General features: G+C 39.2%; 2 protein-coding genes across 2 annotated transcripts; one reads left to right on the forward strand and one right to left on the reverse strand.

The window, feature by feature from the left end:
- Nucleotides 1-1336: 1336 nt before the first annotated feature.
- LOC5575997 (nuA4 complex subunit EAF3 homolog) lies at nt 1337-3031 on the reverse strand. Its single transcript, XM_001655912.2, has 3 exons — nt 2778-3031; nt 2597-2714; nt 1337-2519 (listed from the first exon to the last, which is right to left on the reverse strand). Exons 1-3 carry the CDS (start codon nt 2803-2805, stop codon nt 1505-1507), a joined length of 1161 nt encoding a protein of 386 aa, XP_001655962.2. The 5' UTR covers nt 2806-3031; the 3' UTR covers nt 1337-1504.
- Nucleotides 3028-21631, forward strand: LOC5575996 (putative peptidyl-tRNA hydrolase PTRHD1). The gene is made up of 2 exons (XM_001655911.2): nt 3028-3310; nt 21334-21631. The coding sequence occupies exons 1-2, from the start codon at nt 3119-3121 to the stop codon at nt 21502-21504; spliced, it is 363 nt and encodes a 120-aa protein (XP_001655961.1). The 5' UTR covers nt 3028-3118; the 3' UTR covers nt 21505-21631.
- The last annotated feature ends 1484 nt before the right edge of the window (nt 21632-23115 follow it).

A 23115-nucleotide genomic window follows, 5' to 3' on the forward strand; every position in this document is an offset into this window, starting at 1 on the left:
AGCACAGCTAGTGTCTCCGATTAGCACACCGCAACAAAATGTCGATTATCAGCGAATTGAGTGCATATAGGGAAATGATATTCAGCATCATGATCTTATTGTATCAATCCGATCAGATCCATGGTCGATGAAGCATATACATATGCTTCACGGCAGCAACACGAGCAACGTGCATGCGCGACTTGCGCACATATATTTGCAGAGCAATCATTCACCGAAGAGCGGAGAAGCTGTATGTATTTGTTTGGCATTGGTTTCCTACAACACAATCGACGGCGCCGTCATCGTCATCATTTCCCACCGCTATTTCTTGTTTGCGCCGACGGCTGGTGCCGAATGCAACACAGTCGTCACCACCCGTCGTGCAGTGGGTAACTCACACACGAACAAGTGTGGGCGAAACCAGCATTGAAACGGGGGGAATATTGAGAGAGAAATAGTGAGAAAGCAAAAAGTCCCAAATACAGCTCAACGTTTCCCCTCCTTCTGTTGTTACATAGGACACATAGACGGGGGGGAAAAGTGACGGCGTGGCATTGAATGAATCAAATTGTTGTTGTTCGTGAGAGACTTCAACCCGAAGGTCATTCGTCTCTTCTTCAAATGAATAAAAACAAAGCACAGCTGGTGCCTGCGATTATCACACCGCAACAAAATGAGCAGTTCAACTTGAATGTTGAAGCAGTTCAACGCACGTGGATACAAAATGAAATAAAACATGATTGTTGTGTGCTCAAATCAAAATATCCGATGTTACTATAACTGAAACAAAATGACAGAAATGAATGTCCGATGTAACAATCGTTGAAACAGAACGACCTATGTGATTTATCCTATGTACATATTTTTGGTCAAAACGTCCTATCTGATGTTTTTTATAGATTTCAGTGTAATTTCCAAATAAATTGACAAAATTTCATTTCATACGTTGAACTCTATTACACTGCTTCCCTCTACAAGCAACACAGTGGGGAAAAATTGTTTCATTTTGATACAGTTTCAAAATATATTTTCACAACCTTCAAGCTCGATTTACTCGAAATGTGTGAATTGTTAGATAGGCCGTTTTGAAAAGTTACGCGAGAATTCCTTCAAAAACTCTAGAATGAAACTTTAAGGACGTTCTTGTAAAATATGTAGCAATCTTTGGAAGATCTGCTAGAGTAACTACTGGATAAATCGGGGAGAAAATTAGTGGAAAAATCTCTGGAGGAGTTCCTGAAAAACTATCTTGTATATTTTTCAAAGTAATTCCTGTGGAAATCACAGTAGGTAGTTTCGTTGGATTTCTTGGTGAAACATCTTAATTGATAGGCAATTCAGTAATACACAGCAGTTCAATATCCCATATTATATTTTGTAGCTCAAAATAAAATTTGACATTGATGTGTTAATGCTAAACAGTACTACACAGTCTTGATCTTAACATAAGAAAGTCGATATTCTTAATACATAAAATTCATTCATCCAATTCGAACCGGCGCCGCAGCAAATTCATTCCAAATCATTGCGCCTTCCGGTGGTACTCCGGACTGGTGTTGACGTACTGTTGCATGTTGAACAGCGTTGCGCTGTTCTTGACCAAATACTTCAGGAAGTCCTGAATGTGTCCGATCAGCGTCTGGACGGCCTTCTCGTCCAATGCCGTGAACGCCAACATCGAACCGAGCTTCACGAACAGACGCAGCAGGTGGAAAGCCCCGTAGATCTTGGCCATCGGAACTCCTGGGTGGTTCTGAATCATCTCGGCATACTGCGGACGTTCGAATTTGTACAACAGCTGCGATCCGAGCATGACGTTGAAATACTCGATGATACCGTTGGCTATGTCTTGTACGGCGTTTTCTTTCGTGGCCGTTGAAGCTTTGCTGGACTTTTTGTACTGAACGTAGTTGTCTACAATTTCGTGGACGGTCGTTTTACAGGGCAACTCAACTAGCTTATTCTGTCTGGAAATTGCATCCCAATCGTCCACCAGCCATGGCTTCAACTCATCGGGGATTTTGATTTTTACTTCCACTTTGGAAACGAACTGGTCTTCGGATTCCACGTTAGAGGAAGTGGTATCACTTCGACCGCGTTTCTTCCGGGAGGAGGCTGGTCCTTCCCCACCGTCCTCCGATTTGCGTTTCTCTGTGGCCGGCGTTTCTTTCTCTTCCGACTTATCCTTAGCCGGAACAGCTGGAGTCGTGCTCGCCTTAGTCGAAGATCTACCACGACTAGTGGACGCTGTGCTTGAAGTGGTACTCGATCCAGATACAGTCGGAGTTACCGTTCCGGGAGTTGCCGTGGTAAGTGGTTCCTTTTCCTTGGCAATTTCTTTGGAGGGAGTCGACGCTCGCGAATCGCTGTCTTTGCTCGAAGAACCTCCAGTGCTGGTATCTGCTTTCTTAGCCTTTACGTTGGCCTTTTTATTTTTTGCCGCCAGCGATGAGTGCAGCTTGGTAACTTCCTTCTGGCGCTGAACATTGGCCTCGTTGTATTTCAAAACGCGATTCTCCGGTACCCACTCGTCCCAACTAAAATAATAAAGGTAAGGTAAGATTACAATCGGATCTACGCACCCTATTTTACTGCACAACAAAATTCTGCTTACTTTTTATTCCAACCGGCGTAATGAATGAAATATTTAACTTGCTTGTCCTTCATGACCATACTTTTCAGCATTTTGGCTTCGTAGATTAGCGGCCCATGAAAGCAGAGAACCTTCTCACCTGTAACAAAATCAATCAATGTAATACTCGCCAAACAGAGCTAATTCGATCATTTTTCCTTACCTTCGGTAAATTTCAACTTTGGAGGCATTTTTGCAGCACAATCAGGATATAATCTTTTCCAAATTTCACGGAAAGCTGATCAGAATTCACGATCTTTCTGAAAACAAATCACCACTGTTTTGTTTTGATTCGTGACAGCTTTCAGCGCTTCTTTTTCTCACACGACGCGATATCGGGCAGCTCTATGCGAGAAAGCTTTCCTCTCCCAAAAAATCGTTGAATCACCCCTCGGTCAAGTGTTTTGTTTATTTCTGCCAGCTGGGAGCAAAATTAATTCGCCGGCTGGTCGATCGTCTTCCTTGTAGTGTCCCGTTCCTGTTTTCCGGATTCTAACTCACAAAATGTCCTCGTCGGCAGCCAAACTGGTCCAGTACGTGGTGGTGAACGGGGAGATCGCCAAGAGTTGGCCCAAGGGAGCAGTGATTGCTCAGTGTTGTCACGCGGTTTCCGCAGTTTCGCACCTGTATGCCTCCGATGCGGACACGGTCGAGTACTTTAAGGATCTGGACAACATGCACAAGGTGGTGCTGGAGGTGAGTGGGTACTTATGATTAGGGTGATGCCCTGCTTCGGCGGGTATGAACGAAATTATTTCTCTTCAAACTAGTACCTGTTTTCGGCGCACTTGCTGTTTCAGGTTTAGGTAGGTTTTGCAGAACACAAATTTCACTTAGGCAGCGTCCATAAATGACGTAGCATTTTTTGACACCCCCAATCGTAGCCTATTTTCCCATACCTAATACATGATTCGTAGCAAAATCTCAGACTCCCCCCTCCGTCCTAAAATGCTACGTCATTTATGGACGGTCCCTTATTCACTATTTAGGAACCATCCATAAATAACGTAGCATTTTAGGGGGTAGGGGGCAGAGAATTTGTTTATATCAGCGATTGATTCCAATTAGGTCTATATCGTCCGCAAAGCCAAGGAGCATGTGCGACCTTGTGATATAAGTGCCATTTCTCTGCACGCCAGATCTCCTAATAGCACCCTCGAGTGCAATGTTAAACAGTAAATTTGAAAGTGCGTCTCCCTGCTACAATCCGTCTAACGTCACGAACGAGGTTGACACCTCGTCTGCGATCCGAACACTTGATTTTGAACCATCCACCGTAGCACGTATCATCCTAATTAGTTTCGCCGGAACTTTCAGACATTATCTACCAAAGCTCATTTCTTTTCACTGAGTCGTACGCCTCCTTGAAATGAATAAACAGATGGTGAGTCTGCAAGTTATACTCCCGGAATTTGTCTAGGATCATTCGCAAGCTAAACATCTGGTCCGTTGTCGAACGGCCCTCACGAAAACCAGCTTGGTATTCGCCGACGGACTCCTCGAGCGGTCTGTTAAACAGGATGCGCGACAGAATTTTGTACGCCGAATTCAGCAGGGTAATTCCTTTGTAATTGGCACACTCCAGTCTAACCAGCCGGTGGGCAATTCTTCGTCCTCCCATACGTTCATAAGTACTCGGTGGATCGACTGGTAAAGCTGCTCGCTTCCGTGCTTGAGAAGCTCGACCTTCCTAGTAGCCTTACAGCTCTTCAGCTCGCTGCTAGCCTTTTTAACCTCTCCTATGGTCGGTGGGTCCACAGCTTGATCGTCATCATCTATGTTCATCCTGTTCCTCGCTACATTTCCATTTCCACCGTTCAACAATTGCTGAAAGTGCTCCTTCCACCTGGCAGCCACCGCCGTTTTATCGGTCAGCAAATTCGCTTCTCGCTCATTGCACATGGCGGGCACTCTCAGACAACCAGAAGTCGCTTAAAAGTTCGCGTAATAACTAGAGTTACATATTTCTCAGTAGCACATAAATGTACTGACGAGCCTCCTACCAAACCGTCTCTCAGCTCATAGGAATCCTAGTGTGCTGCGCTTGCCGGAGGCTCACGAAAATTCTAAAAGCACGCGCTAGGTGATGTGCTCTCGGGAGAAGACTCGTCTCATGCACTGCTCGGCGCTACGGCTCGCCATCGATATCCAAGTTTTGAAACAACTGCTTAGTAACGAAGAGCCTCTACAAGTATTTTCGCCTCATTATGCAGGTGTCTAGATGGCCTACATCATATGGTCGAAGACTCGCGATCCAAGAGTTACAATGTAGATCCTCGTTGAAAACTTTTGTAATTACTTCAATTATTGCGCTGAATTTTAAACAGCGCATGTGACGGAGCGCATGAGACCACAGTGAGACACAACTCAAGAAAAAATAAGGCGCACCAAAAAAGGTATCCCAATGTACAGCGCGCACAGTAACTCTAGTAATAACTCGTTAATTCATACAAATTACATCAAACCCGCATAACACGGTGGATAAAATCGCCAGATTGATGAGATGCACGTATATCGCCTCCACTTTTGTACGTAGAAGGCCTTTTCGCGACATCTTATAAGTGAAATTTTGCACATACAATGCCTCCAGTTGATTTCGTTATACCTACATTTTGGTTGTCTGGGCTGGTACGGTATTGTGCCGCGCACCATTGACCGTTGCATAGAATCTCCGCATATCATTCCGGTTCATGCTTTCTTGAGCGTCAGCTACCACACTTTCTTCGTGCTGCCTTTTCTTTCTGCGGTGGATTCGCTTTTCTTCGGCTCTCGCTGCCATGTCTGTTCTGTCGGGTACCGGCCACAAGCATACGGCTTCTGGCGACATTCTTCATGTCTGTCACTCTCTGGCACTCTTCATCGAACCAGTCGTTTCGTCTTCGTCGTTGACCAGTACTGATCACTTCCCGCGCCGTTGTTATCACAGCCTCGTGGATAGGGTCCCACAGGCTGTCGATGTCTCCAGCTTTGAATTTATTTATTAGTATCATTTCAAACATTACATTCTTCATTTTCAAAACTTTATTTTGAATTCTCAGCAGAGCTTTCTTCCTGGTATTACAACAGCTAGTCCATATTGGTACAGCATACACCATGGCTAAACTTTGAAATTTGTTTGAATGTCAAAAGCTTGTTCTTAAGACAAAGTTTTGATCTTCTATTAATAAGGGGATAGAGACATTTTACATATTTATAACATTTGGCTTCAATGTTCTCAATGTGATTTTTGAAAGTTAAATTCTTATCTATTCAATTTATTGGAACCCCTCTCATCGTGGCAACATGTCTACTTGAAGGTTTCAAATAAAGAGCTTTTGGTTTATTTAAAAAAAAAAAAGACAATTTACACCGTCTTCAGCCAAAGGCTGCACAGACTGAACAATCACGAACATTAGGCAACGGACAACACAGAACACCCAGTAGTCCAGTGATGAATTTTTTGTTTGACGAAAAGTTTTCACCGACTGGAGTGGGAATCGAACCCACGCTTCGTGGTACAATAAGCCTAAACGGCTGACGCCGCTAACCGCACGGCCACGAAGCCCACCATGTGGGAACATTATAAGTTGAGTTTTGGAACCATTAGGAGAAATCTTCCATTTTTGCAAGTATGAAGAAAAAATATCCAAACATTTTTGCAATCGACTACAGATGACGCGCAAGCTTCGTCCTTTGGAGGAGAGGCCTGTGTCATCCGCAAACAAGGATTTTTGACATCCCTGAGGTAACTCAGGTAAGTCAGAAGTGACAATATTGTATAATATTGGTCCCAAAATGCTGCCTTGAGGAATACCAGCTCTTACAGGAAGTCTTTTAAATCTGGAGTTCTGATAATTAACTTGAAGTGTACGATTTGACAGTTAACTTTGAATTATTCTAACAATGTATGTTGAAAAATTAAAGTTTTTTTTTATTTTACGATCAAACCTTCATGCCAAACACTGTCGAATGCTTTTCTATGTCTAGAAGAGCAAGACCAGTAGAATTGCCTTCAGATTTGTTGGAACGGATCAAATTTGTTACACGTAAAAGTTGATGAGTGGTCGAATGTCCATGGCGGAATCCGAACTGTTCAAAATGATCTTTTTAAAAAGTTTACAGATGGAGGAAAGCAAACTGATTGGACGATAGCTAGAAGCTTCTGCAGGATTTTTGTCTGGTTTTAAAATTGGTACAACCTTAGCATGTTTCCTTTTATCACGAAAATATGCCAATTGAAAACATTTAACAAGCAATTATATCTCGCGTTGAGTATCATAGTATGATACTATCATACAGGCGTATCTGCAGTGATCGATTTCTCTTCATCGATTCTCTCTTTGGATTATTACACGAAGTCTAATCGATTTTGGTAACATTTTACGAAGCAACATGATAAAGGACAATGAGTTCTTTCTAATGAATCGAAAATAGCTGTCGAAAACAGTCGTTGGGCTAAGTAATTGGCTAAAGAGGAAATCGATGAAGAGAAATCGATCATTGCAGTTACGCCCTTATGATACTGAACGCGAGATATTTTATTTATCCTCGAAAAAAAAAACAAGCACTTTGTTTAGTTAGACATTCAAAAACTGACAGCTTCCCTTCTGCCCAGGTTGTATTATTCACACAGTTGAAAACCGGAATTTTTGACACGCGAAAAACGGAGTTTCTCCAAACCTATGCGTCGGAGCTACGTCGGGCAAGGTTCGCTGGGTAGTCCAACAGATCCGCTGACCAGCGCACTATGCCCGACGTTAGGTTCAACGCATAGGTTTTGAGAAAAAACGATTGTCGTGCGTCGATGATTCCGGATTCCAACTGGAGTCGCGATATCGATCCGGTTGAAACCCGTTTGTAAAGCACCAAATCTGCTTCCAGCTTCCGCTTTCGCTTTGCGTGTCGATGATACTGCCTTTCAGTCGACGACGAGATACATTGTGACTGCCGTTAGAAGCACTGCACTTTCCGCTCAGCTCTATTGACTGTTTAACGATAAACTTGCGACGATCGACGCGCCACCATATTTCATACAACGAAGGTTATTAGAACTAACTTGGAGGTGATGTTTTGGAGGTTATTTGGCAATTTGAAGATTAAAATCATCTCCAAACACTAGCGATTTTGCGGTGGGATGTTGACGTTTGATCACGAATTGGAAGACATACAAATATATCAATAAAGAATAATAGTTTATTTTAAATGAAGTTTACTCACCATCATCTTTTGAATATTGTTTAAGGTTTTGGAAGTCTTGGAATCGAACTTGCAATTCATTTCAACGACCTTTTTTCAACTTTTTTCAACTCGCTATAACAGAGAATGAACTAGAAATTGTACTGTCAAAATATCGGTTCATTTACGCGACCGTTCTTTTCACGTAAGAGTGATGTTCTCCTACAGTAAATGTTATTAAGGGTTCATTTCATATATATCGTGTTACCGTCGTCAGGTAAACTGGAGAAAAATTCATTTTTAGGAATCTACGTGATTTTTCACGAAGCCTTGACGGGTGGATTATTTTAAGTTCAGGTCTACTTCCAGCAGGAACTCTCTCTTAGAGCATCCTCAGAAGTGTGCTCAGGATGAGTGGCATTCACAACCAACGTCTTAAGGGAAATGTGCTCAAAGGCGCCACCCTGCCAATTCAATTAAGATCTAACGCAAAGTGAGGGAGGTTTGAAGACTCCTTTTGAGTCCGGAAACGAAGCAAATCTAAATAGTGATGAATTATTTAATTTTCTGAAAATCCTTTAAAACACTTTGTATTTACGTGTACTAACATTGTGTACTGAGTGTTTTTACATAAATATTTGTGTATAATGGCCATTTCTCATGATCTAGCTATAATGTAACGTCACATAGTTCTACTTGCGGTTTTAACTCATGCGTGGTGGACTTTCTGCGGACTAACGGCACGTTGGCGATCGAAGACCTAGCTTTTCGGAACTTCGGGTGAAGCTTTGGTTGGAATCGGCTTCCTTTTCGATGGCGGTTTTGCTCCGCGCCTCCGAACAAAGCTGCTAAATACAAAGAAAAAGGCCCCTTTGTGGACCTACCACACTAATTAGTCGAACTTCACACATTAACGCATTTTCTCCAAAACCGCATTTGTAATTAGTATTTAGGAATTACTTTTAGACCATTTTAGACTAAATAATCTGCAAATACTGTTAATCTCTGCAAACATTGTCGAAACAAATTGTATAATTCCACGGCCTTATACGTGGAATTATTCCATTTGGAATTTTTTGTTTCGACTAATTTAATCATTCTCACGAGTAATATCAAAAACCGGTTTATTTACAAATTGGCTCTTTCGCCTTTTTCACATGGTAGTCCACATTTGTCGAGTGGGAGATGACGTTAGCGCGCCGCAAAATTTGCAGTGTAATAGTATACTTTTATGCCACCGTGGCGCTAGTGTGATGTTTTCGAAAAAAAAAGAGAAGTGGGGTATATTGACATTAATAGTATTTGTAATCTGTAAATGTACATATCGTTACCTTTTTCTTGCTTTTAACTTCAACTTATTTTGTAGTGTTTCAGATGCGTTGGATCAAGCTAGGTCACTCTACCCTAGATCAACACCATAGAATTTTAGACATTTGACCACGCTTTTTCTACTAACGTTGCTAACCGCTTTTAAATAACTTCTTCACAACCCGAAATTGCCGTATTTAAACATGTCATGCCTCTGAGTTGCTGTTCAAACCGCTGCGAATAGACTGCTGGTGAGTGATACCGCCAGTGTTGCCATATTTTTTCCGACTCTCATCTGTGTTTTCGGCTGAAAAAATATTTTTTATCTTAAGTCAACCTCCAAAAACCTTGGTAAAAATTTGTGTTGTAAAAATACCCAAAAATTTTATATTTTAGATAAAAAATATTTTTTGCAAACGTATTATGACTATTTCTGGCGTGTCAATAATTTTTAACATGAACTTATTCTTCTAAAAGTAAGCTGTAAGTAAAACTAAAATTAAGTAAGTAAGTGCATAATAAATTCTAAAATATTAAAATACTTAAGTTTTTGAGAAAAACTAAACAGAGTAAAGGCATTTCTGATTTATATCTTCCAAAATCGTGTTCTAAACTCGTGAAATATCCTAAAATCTTAAAAAATCTGTGATCACAGATATATGTAGGCAAGAACAGGAAACAATCTGTGCAATTACAGATAAATCTGTGTATGTGGCATCACTGGATACCGCTGGAAGGGATTGGGAGTGTATGAGTGAGAGACAGTTGGTCTCTCACGCTGAGCATAGTACAGAGTCGCATTAAGGAGTAATATTATTATATTTGTGATGGAGTCACAAACCAAAATTTTGAAACCATCGGTTACATACTGATGGTACATTGTGACTTCACTGTAGTAATAGTTAAATAGCCGCATCAGCTAAGTCTATACGTATACGAATGTTAGTCATGACCCTATGACGAGCACTGACTGATTCTTACCTAGAGGACCACGCGGACAATTTAGAAACAAATTATTTGTATACATCGGTCTTACGATTCGAAAGGCTCAGCTATGCCGTAAAATAATTCTGCTACTCATGAGCTGAGAGAGACTCGCGAATAGAAAAAAATATCAACGTCATATGCAGTCCAGATTCCACTCTCATGACAGAGTTGCTAAATATCATCCATGTAGGCTGACTTCTTACTTCTATATATTGTCGTTTGTCACATGTCTCCTCAAACTATCAACTCTGCACTGATATTGTTCTGAACGCTATCAGTTCATCACAGTCACTGATAGTGCAAGGACGTCCTTTGATATTATCCTGGTTGTCATTCGCAACCCGCTATCAAGATTTTCAGTCCGTAAACCGTTCTGAGCCCTGAACGTCAAAATGTTTCAAGCTTAATCTTCCGGTATTTCGAAATTAGGCAGAACTCGCAAAAGAAGCAACAATTCAGCAACTTATATGGAATTGGCCGAGAAATGCGTCAAGCAAGATGACGGGAAATTTCGCTGTGGCATCGATCCACACGGTAACTGCCAGTACTCACAGGTAAACTATGAAGCCGGAAACATGATTCGACACTTTCGCCTAAAACATACCACGCTGGCTGAGTCTCTGGGAATAACCAAAGGTCAACCTACGATTAACAAACAGCGAACTATTTCGAAAAGGTTTGTTGCGGTGGACAAAAGTTTGGTTCTCGAAGCTTCCATGAAGTTAGTTACAAAACATCATTTGCCATTGAGATGTTTTGAATGGGAGGGCTTAAAAATGCTCCTAGAACCCTTAGCATCAGCAGTCGGAATCAACATCTCAAGAGCAAATATAAAACTTCATCTTCAGAATACTGCAGAGAAAGTTAAAGCAGTAATCAGTAAAGAAGCTTCGGATAAGCTGATTTCTCTTATGCTCGACAGCGCGTCTCGGCATGGAAGGCATATTTTGGGCATCAGCGTCCAGTACTCGGTTAACGACAAATTGGTCATCAGAACTCTAGGTATGCTATGAGAATATTTCATTTTACGTTAAATTCATTGTTTGTTCAATTTTAGCAATGATGGAGCACAAACTGCATCGTTTTTGAAGAATAGAGTGTTGGACGTTTTCCAATCGTATGGCATACGTATTGACCAGGTGTTTTCCGTTACCACTGACAACGGTAGCAATATGTTAGCCACCGTGAAGAAACTGCAAACTGCTTTGGAGCAGTCAATCAGTGATATATTATTCATGGAGGAATTTCAAGACGACTCTGCTGCTGAAACTTTCGTTGAAAGTATTTCTGATGAACTGGACAAGAAAATTACTTTGGTGAGATGCAGTGTCCATACATTGCAGTTGGCCATAAATGACGTTTTTTCGAAGATTGATCCGAACATGAAGGCTATTACAGACATTATTAAAACTATGAAGCAAATCAGGTACAAGCCGTTCATTGAAATGTATAACATCAAGAAACCTCAGATATGGTCACCTACACGCTGGGTGGAAAGCATAAAATGCTTTCTTGTGTTCTCAAACAAGAACCTCAATTTAATGCTCTAGGAGCTCAATTTCCTGAGTTGAGTAAGTTACATAAAATATTCAAAACCACTTCTGTAAAATAATTATCTGTATTTTCAGGCTTTACCGACGAGCAAATGCAATTCATTAAAGACTACGTTGCCATTACTAAACCGTTATATGAATGTACCATCAAAATGCAATCAGCACATTATCCGTTGTCCCAGTTTTATCTTGATTGGCTTATTGCTATTAAACAGGTCAATGGCATGCATCTGAATCCTTTTTCCGAAGCATTGGTCACTGCCTTATATAATCGTCTGGAGAAGCTACGGGACAACTTAGTGTTCAAAGCGTCGTAGTATTTAGATCCAAGGTTCAACTTCTTGAATTCGTCCGTTTTCAGAAAATCTGAAGAAAAAGAAGAAGTTCAAGTAATTTGTGAAGTAATGCAAAAAAATGAATAGTAAATAACCTTGCTCATTCATATATTTTCAGAAATTCATCATTGACACGTGGAGCAGAATTGCATCATTGAACAGTCCATCAGACAATGATAATTCTACTCAAGCATCAGTAAATGAGTCAATTGACGATACCGACGAATTTTTCACTGAAATGTTTGTTACAGAGTGTCAGAAAGTTCTTCAATGGTAAGCTTCCACCAACAGCTCAGAGCTCTGAAGGCAGAACCACGCCAAACTTACCTGTATGATGTTTGAAATCATTGGGTAGCGAGAAAGAAATCACATCCCGAACTTTATGCCGTAGCGATGATCATACTCGCCACACCTTCAACACAAGTAACCGTGGAAAGAGCGTTTAGTGCTCTTGCCATAGTTCTATCTGATCTTCGTACTGGCTTAGCCGTATACACTCTGGCTAATATATTACTAATTAAACTCAATATGGATATAGCAGAAAAAGTAATGGCAGACCTTTACCAATGGAAAGACGACTTGCCAAGCCTGGAGAACTGAATATTTGCAACACAAAAATACAATAAGAATGGTTTCATTCAATCACAGTTTTACCAACATTAGCGTTTAGGTATATTTTATTCCAAATAAAAATAATAGATGTTTACAACTGAATAAACCATGTACTTAGAAACGAGCTATTGTCTAAATTTCATTCGATCTGTGTCATTTTTGAACAGTACTGTAATGTTCTAAGCTGGCAACATTATCAATCCATCTCAATACGACTAGTTTTTCAATGAACGTTGAGTCCGGTCCATTTTGAAATCTTGAATTAAGTGAGTTCTGTGGAAACTTTGAGAACCTGGGATAGCGACAGTTCACCAAGCGAATGAATAGTAGTGGGAAGGGGTACGACGTAAAGAAACTCCGCCAATCTCGAACATTTAGAGGCGCTCCTGGATCATTCTAGAATACTGATTAAGGGGTCTATTTTATAAGTCGAGTCGATCAAAATGACTCGACTGGAGTCACTGTCGATCGAAAAAATCGCTCGACTCAGCTCTGTCACTCGAGTTTTTCGACAGTGGTCACTCTATGTGACTGGATTACTATGGGAGTCGACGGTTGACATCTAAAATATGCATGCTTGCTTTGATCGACAATGAATACTGACGAGCCACATCAATCTGCTCGATTTACAAAATAGGCCCCTAAATAAAAATATGAGTAGATTCATGGGCATACGTTTCACCAGCTGGGATTTATACGCATATCCAACGAGGAACCGTTATCTATAAGTGATCACATTTGTATTAAATAATTCCCAGAAAGTTTCTGGAACAGAAAATGACCCTCCTTGAAAAATCAATGTGAGTCGTGATAGCTAACATTTTGAAATATCACTTGCCTTTCACTTAATATCATTGGTTTCTAAGGGCCCTATTTTATAAGTCGAGTCGATCAAAACGACTCGACTGGAGTCACTGTCGACCGAAAAATTCGCTCGACACGGCTCTGTCACTCGAGTTTTTCGACAGTTGTCACTTAATGTGACTAGATTACTATGGCAGTCGACGGGTGACATCTAAAATATGCATGCTTACTTTGATCGACAATGACTACAGACGAGTCACATGAATCTGCTCGATTTACAAAATAGACCCCTAAAACGACAGTGTTCGAACGACTCATTGACTGCTATGATGCTTAATGATGGTGTTGTACATAAGGATATCACAGACAAACAGACGTAACACTTAGAACAAATCTCGATCAAAATCATAGTCACGAGGACATGTACGCCCAATGCTAAAATCGGTTTGTTTGGCCGACAGGCCAACAGATGGCGGTAGTGTGTAAACGTCAAACGCGAACAAAAACGATGCGAGCACTGCAGGTGGCGGATTGGCCACCTACTATATTTTTGAATCGACCGTCAAAAAGGTGATCGATGCACAATGATGAGAGTGTGACGTCTGTTTGTCTGTGAGGATATCATTATCGTACATTTTAATGCAATGATTCTGACATTGAGCAACTCTGTCTCATGAAATGTCAAATGCAGCCGTTATTAAAAACCTCAGTCAGCGGAGCAGTTTTTCCAACAATGCTGATAAATCTTAACACAATACTAGTTATTTCAAATGTCTGCTACGTTTGCTGCCATGAAATTTCACTCAAAAGGCTATTTATGCTTTGGTGTGATGCAAAGACAATATTTTTTTCCTGAGATGATCATGTTTGAACGACTTGCGCATGATTGATATAAACTTATTCTTCTTCTTCTTCTTGTCATTAACGTCCCCACTGGGACAGAGCCTGCTTCTCAGCTAAGTGCTCTTCTGAGCACTTCCACAGTTATTAACTGAAAGCTTCCTTTGCCAAAGTTGCCATTTTCGCATTCGTATATCATATGGCAGGTACGATGATACTTTATGCCCACACTCAGGCAAATGGACTATCGATAAACATAGGAACCCCTTATGAAAATTTATTTTTGAAAACAAAAATAGTTTATGCGGCAAACTGGAATCGAACCAAGAACCTTGCAATCGACAGACTCGTGCGTACACCCCGCGCCTATCGACGCCTTGATGTGAGGTGTTGCTGAAACGATACATAAAGCGTTCGTATTGCAATAATCGTTCCACCTTTCATAAGGCAAAATGTATGAAATTTGATAGTTCAGTTCGCTTGCGTGCAGGGAAGTCAAGGAAATTTTCATTACAAAAAGATCCTGGACCAAGCGGGAATCGAACCCAAACACCTTCAGCATGGCTTTGATTTGTAGCCGCGGACTCTAACCACTTGGCTAAGGAAGGCTAAGATTGATGTAAACTCAGAGTGGAATAAGTAAAAACTCAGCAAACACAGAAAAACAAGACCGTCTTCGCGAGTCTTGTCTCAGCTTATGAGTACTGTTATATTGTTCTATTAAAATTACATAATCCACTCATTACTAATCACTGATCCTATATTTTCTCTTTCTTATTTGTTGTATGATTATGCTCATTACTAATATGGTCTTTGGACTGACTTGCGCTCTTATCCACCGAGCGGTTCCACAGAAAATGACGACTTTTTTTTCCCAAATTTCATTTTTATATTTTTTGATTTGGATGAAATTTTGCACATGCTTTCTTTATGCCCAAAAATGCCTTTTTGCATCATCGGCTCGCCATTTTGACTCTAGCCTTACTTTTGAGAAGGGCCTAAGAAAAAAATCCTTAATAATTTTCAAAAAAATATAACTTAGAAACGGTTTGTTTATCTGGAAAAAAATATACACTGTAAAAAATAAGTTGTAATTTTTTATATATCGAAAATAAAGCTTAAAAATCAATTTTCTCAAAAATCGTATTTTTGATTTTTTTTATATGTTAAAGTAGACAAAAAATGAAGTCTTTTGCACAGTGGGTCAAGATGGAGAAATCATGAACAAAAAAGTTATGATTTTTTGAAAATAGGTGAATTTTTGGAAATGGTCATAATAAACTTTTTAAATATTTTTAAACTCGATTTTATGAAAGTACGCAAAATTTACAACAAAAAAAGTATACGAAAAAATCAGGCTAACTTTTACTGTTTTAAAGATACAGCGATTTTAATACAAAATTATGATATACAGTAAGATTCCGTTTTTGGCAACAAAGTCGAAATTTTCAGTTGCCAAAAACGGAACCATGCCAAAACCGGAACACATATTTTAAATTTCATTTTTCAGATATTGGTTTTGAGAACACCATTAGAATGTTATAATCGCACAAGTGACCTTTATTCAAACACTCAAAACTGTGTAAAAATACGAAAAAATAAAATAAAATGTATTACTTGTTTTTAATTATGAATCGTGGTTTACGGCTAACCAGCCGAGTGGAAGTTTAACAACTACCGAAAAGCTAAACATTACATATAACTTGCAATTGGATTAGATGGACAAATTGATGTGAAGATTTGCGAAAAAGTTACACGTCTTCTCAGTGAGAATCGAACTCACGACTCCCCGATCTCTACCCAAGTAACCAGTAAGCACGATAATGCGGCACGGTAACAGCATTATATGCGCATATAGGGTAATCATTTGATGTATGTTAGTTTTATATACGCATATAATGCTATTATAATGCCAGAAAAGGCGGAATAGCGTGCCATTATAGTGCCAAGATATAACCGTGCTTCTCTGCACCATTAATGCTGATATAAGACCACGTGAGAAACGTCAGTTGTTTTCGCCAGGTTTTAAGGGCGAATATTTTGTGCTTTCGCGTACGCAGCCAGAGAGCTTTCGCGTATGCGGCCAAGCAACTGGTACACTGCCCATACTCGTATAACAGTCCCATTTGAATTTTCACCACTTTTGAGATAACTTCATGAATAGTGTTTATTTTAAGTGTACTTTTCGAAATCATTTTTAAAATGTTACTTTTGTATGGGCAAAATGCGAAAAAAATACCAACCCATGTGCGTCCCATATTGAAAGTACCCGCATAACAGTCCCATTAGTTGATAACGAAGAAAATGAACTAATATATTCCTTCAATTATTGTTGAAATCTAGCATTATGGTTTTCATTTTATAAAATATCAAATTATACAAGCTAAGGTGGTACAGTTCATCTATATTTAAAAATATTCTTATACAAAAAAGTTTATTCTTTCTTGATAGGCAAATTTTCCCAGAATGTTTTTTTCTCTTCTGAAACCAATGGTAGAATCACACTGACAAGTGAATCCTTGCGAACAGCGTCAATACCCACGGCGTTTCCTTGCATTTTCAACGAATTTCCCAAATTGAATCCTTCAGCGTTGATCTGTTTCATTTGAGATTTAGAAAACAACGTACAATTATGTGTTGCTTCTCCGTCGATTACAGACTCACTGTATTTTAACACGAAACATCGTTTTTGAACAATAATCTTCTTAATCTTGTCAATATATGGTCGCTTTGTACATTTATTGAGTGTGTACTGACTGACGTTAAATGGCGTTTGGAAGAAATCAGACACTTGCATATCAAATACATCGACCCTCTTTTTTGCTTTTGTTACAATATCAACGAAATCAGGGTATGTAATCGTCGGATTTTGGCGCATTGCTTTTTCTACAGCAGTGTGGAAAGAATCTGCAGCCATAAACGTATGCCCAGACTCAAAATATTTGAGAACTATTTCCCTCTGAATCGATACTATCGCTATGGCTGATCCGGCGAAACAGCCACGGTAGGTTCATCTTCTAATGGCGGTGAGTTGTTCGCTTGTTGGGCTACCGCAGGATCGCGCCCATTTCCATTGGACTCGACATCTGATGAGAAACGAGGAGGTTTTGAACTCACCATAGGAAATTTCACATTTGGGTGGGCGCCAACAGTATTGCCGTCATCACACTGACCAAACCTGGCTCGGTTTCTTAACTGGTTTAAATCCACGTTACGGGTGGATTCACCAAACTTTCCGTATCGGCTGGCCGGTGCGGACAAATTGAATCCAGCAAAATCTTCATCACTGCTACCTTCACTCTCACTGCCACCACCATACAATTTAATGTATTCGAGGGACATTATTACAATTCAAACAACGGTTGGAAATCCAAAAGTATCTTGGAATCGATTATAAACTTGGGACAATGTGTCAATGTTCGCGATAACAAAGTAAGCGAGTCCCAACTAATGGGACTGGTATGCGGGTATAAATGCATTTGGCGTGAGAAATACTCGGATAAGGAGTCCCATTTACCAGTATTCCAATTTAAATATGAAAATACAACGAATTCAAATGTATCTTAACTGCCAGCGACTCTTTCATATTGTAATTATAATATGCTGAACAATGCTACCTATATTTATTATAATCAGTAGCAGCAAAACGTATTTATTTTGTAAAATAGTAAAGATGCGTTTTTCTCAACATGATGATTTCTCGAATGGGACTGTATTGCGAGTATGGGCAGTACATGAGGTAAATAAATGAATGAATGAAAACGGAAACCTCTAATAGTATGCAAAAAATGTAACAAAATGATACAGATAGTACTTCTCCGTATCAGACATACAGCTTATGCTCGATAACTGGGCTGAGAGAACCTTCCAGTTAGCGAGCAGTGCTCGATAACTGGACTGCCATTCCAACGCACACACACATTCAAATAAAAATCGAGGGGGACTTAGATGCAAAGTTTTGGTTGGCGTCATTCGGTTTTGGAATCGCGTCGTGTTCGTGTCATTCCGTCTTTGAATTCGCGTTTTAATCGTACCGTCTTGTAAATTTTGAGGTGAATTAAACAGTTTTCGTTCCTGCAATGGACATCCCACCGGGCACCAACCGCAAACGGAAACAAAAAACCCTTACGTTGGTGGAAAAAGTTAAAATTATCGACGATTTCGAAAGAGGAGGTGGATCATTTCGACATATTGCACATTGAATTGAAAAAAAAAATTAAAATCTAAATGAAAAAAGACAAATTTACAATTAGAAAAATAATGCCGAAACCTTATTTTGCATTTGCACGCCCCTCGTCAGTTACGGGATGGTGAAAGTTTTTGACGTTTAACTGTTTTTTAACTGGGCTACAGCCCAGTTAGCGAGCACCCAGTTAAAAAGCAGCCCAGTTAAATAGCACCCAGTTATCGAGCATTAGCTGTATTCGTTTTGGTAGTTTTCATCCTTCTGAGGACTTGCAATTGCCACATTTTGATCCTCGTTTTATGATGATGAAATTCCTCATTTTGCGTCTCGAACCTGCGACACCCGTATTGTTGAGTTGTTGTCCTGCTCCTTTGCTCATACGGCCACATAAGATGAATAGTATTGGAAAGAAAAGTGACCAATTTAAACCATCACTTTTCCCCGTCATAAAACCTGCAATTGTAGTAGTGAGAAGATTTATGTTTGACTCCCTCTTACCACTATATGCAAACACAAAGCACGCGGTATATCTGTCCAAACACTGGATGGCATTTAAACATGCCGTGTATTCGAATATAAAGCCAATATAGTGCTTATTTAATGCCTGTAGGCATCAGGCTTAGAAGCATTAATGATGCTGTAATAGGGTTTCTATGCAACGGAAGTGCTGTTATAAGGGCTGTAAGTATTTGTGGTGCTATTATAATGCATGTACCGTAAAATGGGGTAACTTTGATAATGCGGGTAACTTTGATAGTGCGAGACCCACAACATATTAAACGAAATAACGAAGTTTCTGTAAATCAGTTAAGCAAAACAAATACAAAAGTAAAGAGTATTAGTATGTCACTTCATGTCAAAGCTGTTTTCATTGGAATCAAGTGCATTTGAGGCTTTTTATACGAATATTAAAAATTGACATAATTTTAGCATTTTCGAAACGCTTACAAACAATCTGTTCTACGATCACTATTTGATGTAGTTTTGAATAGTTGGCCACTTATCTTTGACAGCCTAGTTATCATAGAACTTGAATACGGTCTCAAATCTCTTAGCGAATAGCATTTTCACAAACTGGGACCATTTTTGTAATCTAAGTCAGAAATTTCCATATAACGTTAAACGCCTAGAGGTATGCAATGCCCTACAAATGTTCGTTATTCATTCAATTTTGTTCGATTCATACTCCATTATCAAAGTTACCCCAAAACAGAAAACCAACTTTCGATTATATGAAAAATTATACATCCATTCATAATAAATCTTTTGGAAATCTATCAACTGCAATCGATAGCTAGGATGCCAGTACTTGTTTTAAAAATATAAATTATTATTCTTTGAAACAGCATGCATAAATATTCAAGTTTTCTTCGAAAAAACTATCAAAGTTACCCCGTTTTACGGTACGCATCTATGATGCTGATTAAGGGCTTATTATTAGTGCTTATAGTTACTTGGGAAGTCAGTCCCATCTGTAGAAAGAAGACATTGAGAAAAATTACTGAGAAGTTTCCAAACCCGTTTTCCATACTATTATTCAAAAAAATCCATGAGTTTCGATCCCAATGAAACTTTTACAATTTGTTTCTCACTTTTGTATGAAAGGTTTTTCTCGGCGATATTGTCTGATGCTTTGCTAAAGCATGGCAATTTGTGGCCAAATATGAGCTCAGTAGCTTCTAAAAAACCTTGAAGTGAATCAAAAGTCACAAGAATAAGATCGTTAGTTTATTGAATTTTGTTTGATTTTTCGTAGTAAAACCGTATTCCTTGTAATATTTACAAAAACCTCTATTAAAACCTTCATTTTTATTTGTCCCTGGGAAAACATCCAGTAGCGAATATCAGTAAAATTATAAAAAGAAAACGAAATGAAACAAACATGTGCCACAGTCGCACTGTACTTTCCCTCATAAAATTTCAAATAATTCCAACCACCATGCGTTTCCATGAAGCAATAAAAAATTAACCCCACACACGCTCGCTCGCAATTTTCTATTTCCATCCCGTTGGAAACCATTCATCCGTCGGTTTTGTACTGAATTCGCCCACTGCCGAACTGCATCTTGCCACCAAATTTTGTTGCTCTTGTGCGGAATACAGTGGCCGGCTCCCATCCCCAACGATGTGCTGCTAGAAATGTTGGAGTTTTGCTCTAGATTTTCGTCGTTTTTTTTTTGCTTCTATTATTCTCCTTCGCGCATTCCGACTCGACTCCCCGGACGTTGGCGCTGAAAAGGTGCCGATGTTTCGCGTTTTCTTACTCCCACGCTACCATTGGTGCCGCCGGGGCATTGATGTGGAACAGGGGTTCAACTGTCTCTTTAAATTTGTACAAGCGTCTAGCGGAACCCTGAAGATGAAGGTTCTGGAAATCACAATTCTTAAGATAGAGGATTTGCCTAAAGTTTAAGGCGAATTTATTACCTGTCAATTTAAAAATCAATTAATTGATCTAAATTACTATAGTTATATTTTCCTGAAAAAATTCTCCAGCAATTTGACCAGACATGCACTTGCAAAATTTTGCCGGAAAAATCTGAAAACTATAAAAAATCATTTAAATCATCGTGTAGAAGTTTGGGTTCACCCCACTTAGTGCAAAAGTTCAATTGAAGGAGTGATGTTAAATATATTTTGTTAGTAATTGCAACTGTTACGCGGTCCTCTAGGGATCCACGGACCACCGGTTGGGAAACCCTGATGAAGAATTTTACAAGATCGTGCAGCACACAGTTCAGGACTTGCTTGACCAATAATCAAAAAGTGAACACGAGAAAATCTAAAACAATCAAAGTTCGGGCGCGGGATGAAAATTCTGCCCAGCTATTTATAAGCGCAAACATTTTTATAGAGAAGAATTTTTGATTTGTCTACATTAATGCGAAATGTGTGCCGGTTCTATACACTTAAAATGATGATATTTCCTTTTCTATTCAGGCACCCGATGTAAGCAAACTTAACAGCTTGGGCGAAGTGCTGCAGCAGAACGACATCAAGCATAAAGTGTGGATCGAACAGCCGGAAAACATTCCCACCTGCATTGCGTTAAAACCCTACCGGAAAGAGGATGTCCATAAGTACGTTAAGAAATTTAAACTTCTCAGTTAGGAGGGTTCGGACGAACATTGATGTGATTGGCTGCGTACGTTCCGTTTTGAGCGAGGTACGAACTGTTTACACTAGCTGTGAATAAATAATGCGAAGCTTCTTGGAAGAAAATCGACAAAAAACATAATCACCATTACCGGTTTATATTACTTCGGAAGGCTATAGAGAAAATCGCGGATGGGTGGTCAGTTAAGTGTGGTTTTCATCTGGCATATTACGTTAGAATCTGCTTTTGTCGAGATTCGGGATCGCCTACGGTAATATGGTTATATATAGGGAGGAATATTTAAACAAAAAATCTCTTCTCAGCTTGTTTTCTCCGTTTTTTTTCTCTCAATTTTCGCTGCAGCGAACAGACTGAACGATCGTTGAGGTTTATAATGTGCCTCCCACAGTGCGACATTCTTTTGCGTGACTCACTTTTATTTTTGACAATTGGTCTATAAATGAGAAAAATCGTTTTTATTGCTTAAAACATACCGAAATGAAGCCTTATTATGTCCAGACTTATGTTCAAGATGTCTCTGAAACTAGTCTGCTAGATTTATTCTCCTAAGCATAGTGCGTAGTGAGAGAACCCACCACCAATCCACATTGGAGAAATCGTCAAAAGAATTACTTGGATGAATTTTTGGAGAAATCTCTACAGATTTCTTGATTAAATCCCTGAAGGATTTCTCAAAGGAAATCCTTAAGTTACTCATACAGGAAATGCTGGTGAGAGTCCTTGAAGCATTCCTGAAAGAATCGCTGTAGGAATTTTACGGAAAAATCCCTGTTGGAATTCATGAAGGAATACCTGGGGAATCTTTGCGAAAATTCCTTAGTGAATTCAGAGACGTGTCTAAACAAATTTGTGTAGAAAACACAGAAAGATTCCTGCAGAAATTCCTAGATCAAAACCTGGAGAAATTCTTTGAAAAGATTTTAGAAAAATCACTAGAGAGGGATTCCACGGAGGCATGCAAGTCGATTCTGATCGACCATTTCAAAAATATCTGAAACTTTGCACAGTTTTTCAGTTCCATCTAAATCGTCATTTTCCGATATCAAATCTTCAAGTTGAGTCACGACTAACTTTTCAAAAGGGTGTATGTGAAAATGGTTCAAAAATATTCAAAAAGTTGCACAGCAAAAACGGTTCGTTCGATTGTTAGACAACTAAAGAAACAAAGTTAGACAACTAAATAAAGATTCCAAAAAAAAATACACACAGTAAAAAAAAATTTTTTTGCATTAAAAAACATCATTTTTGTCACAAAAACTCAAATATCTCAAAACCCTATCGGAATACCAACGTAATTTTTTGAGGGAAAACGGTCCATTATATTAGCTATCTACCATAAAAATTTGGTGATGGTAAGCCAATAAACAAAAAAAGTTATGACATTTCAAATATTTCACAAATATGACACTTAGTGAATTTTTTTTTTCATTGTTATTTTTTTTAGGACCGCAGTTTGTTGCTGAATTTTTTGTTAAGGGTACCACATGAGGTTAACAAGTTGTTTTCATGATATTTTATTTAATTATTCATAACTATTATAGCATCTATTAGAAAGTTAGACGCGATCCATTGTTGTGATCTAAAGTCTTGATAGTGTCATATTT

This window comes from Aedes aegypti, chromosome 3 (assembly GCF_002204515.2).
Source record: "Aedes aegypti strain LVP_AGWG chromosome 3, AaegL5.0 Primary Assembly, whole genome shotgun sequence".
In the NCBI taxonomy this organism is placed as follows: domain Eukaryota; kingdom Metazoa; phylum Arthropoda; class Insecta; order Diptera; family Culicidae; genus Aedes; species Aedes aegypti.

What these genes read in the sequence shown, in the direction of transcription:
- LOC5575997 (XM_001655912.2), bottom strand. Translation starts at nt 2,805, where the DNA reads ATGCCTCCAAAGTTGAAATTTACCGAAG. An exon ending in AAAGTTGAAATTTACCGAAG is followed by an intron (nt 2,715 to 2,777) that starts GTAAGGAAAAAT and finishes ATTTTGTTACAG; the next exon opens with GTGAGAAGGTTCTCTGCTTT. An exon ending in TACGCCGGTTGGAATAAAAA is followed by an intron (nt 2,520 to 2,596) that starts GTAAGCAGAATT and finishes TTATTATTTTAG; the next exon opens with TTGGGACGAGTGGGTACCGG.
- LOC5575996 (XM_001655911.2), top strand. Translation starts at nt 3,119, where the DNA reads ATGTCCTCGTCGGCAGCCAAACTGGTCCAGTACGTGGTGGTGAACGGG. An exon ending in TGCACAAGGTGGTGCTGGAG is followed by an intron (nt 3,311 to 21,333) that starts GTGAGTGGGTAC and finishes TTTTCTATTCAG; the next exon opens with GCACCCGATGTAAGCAAACT.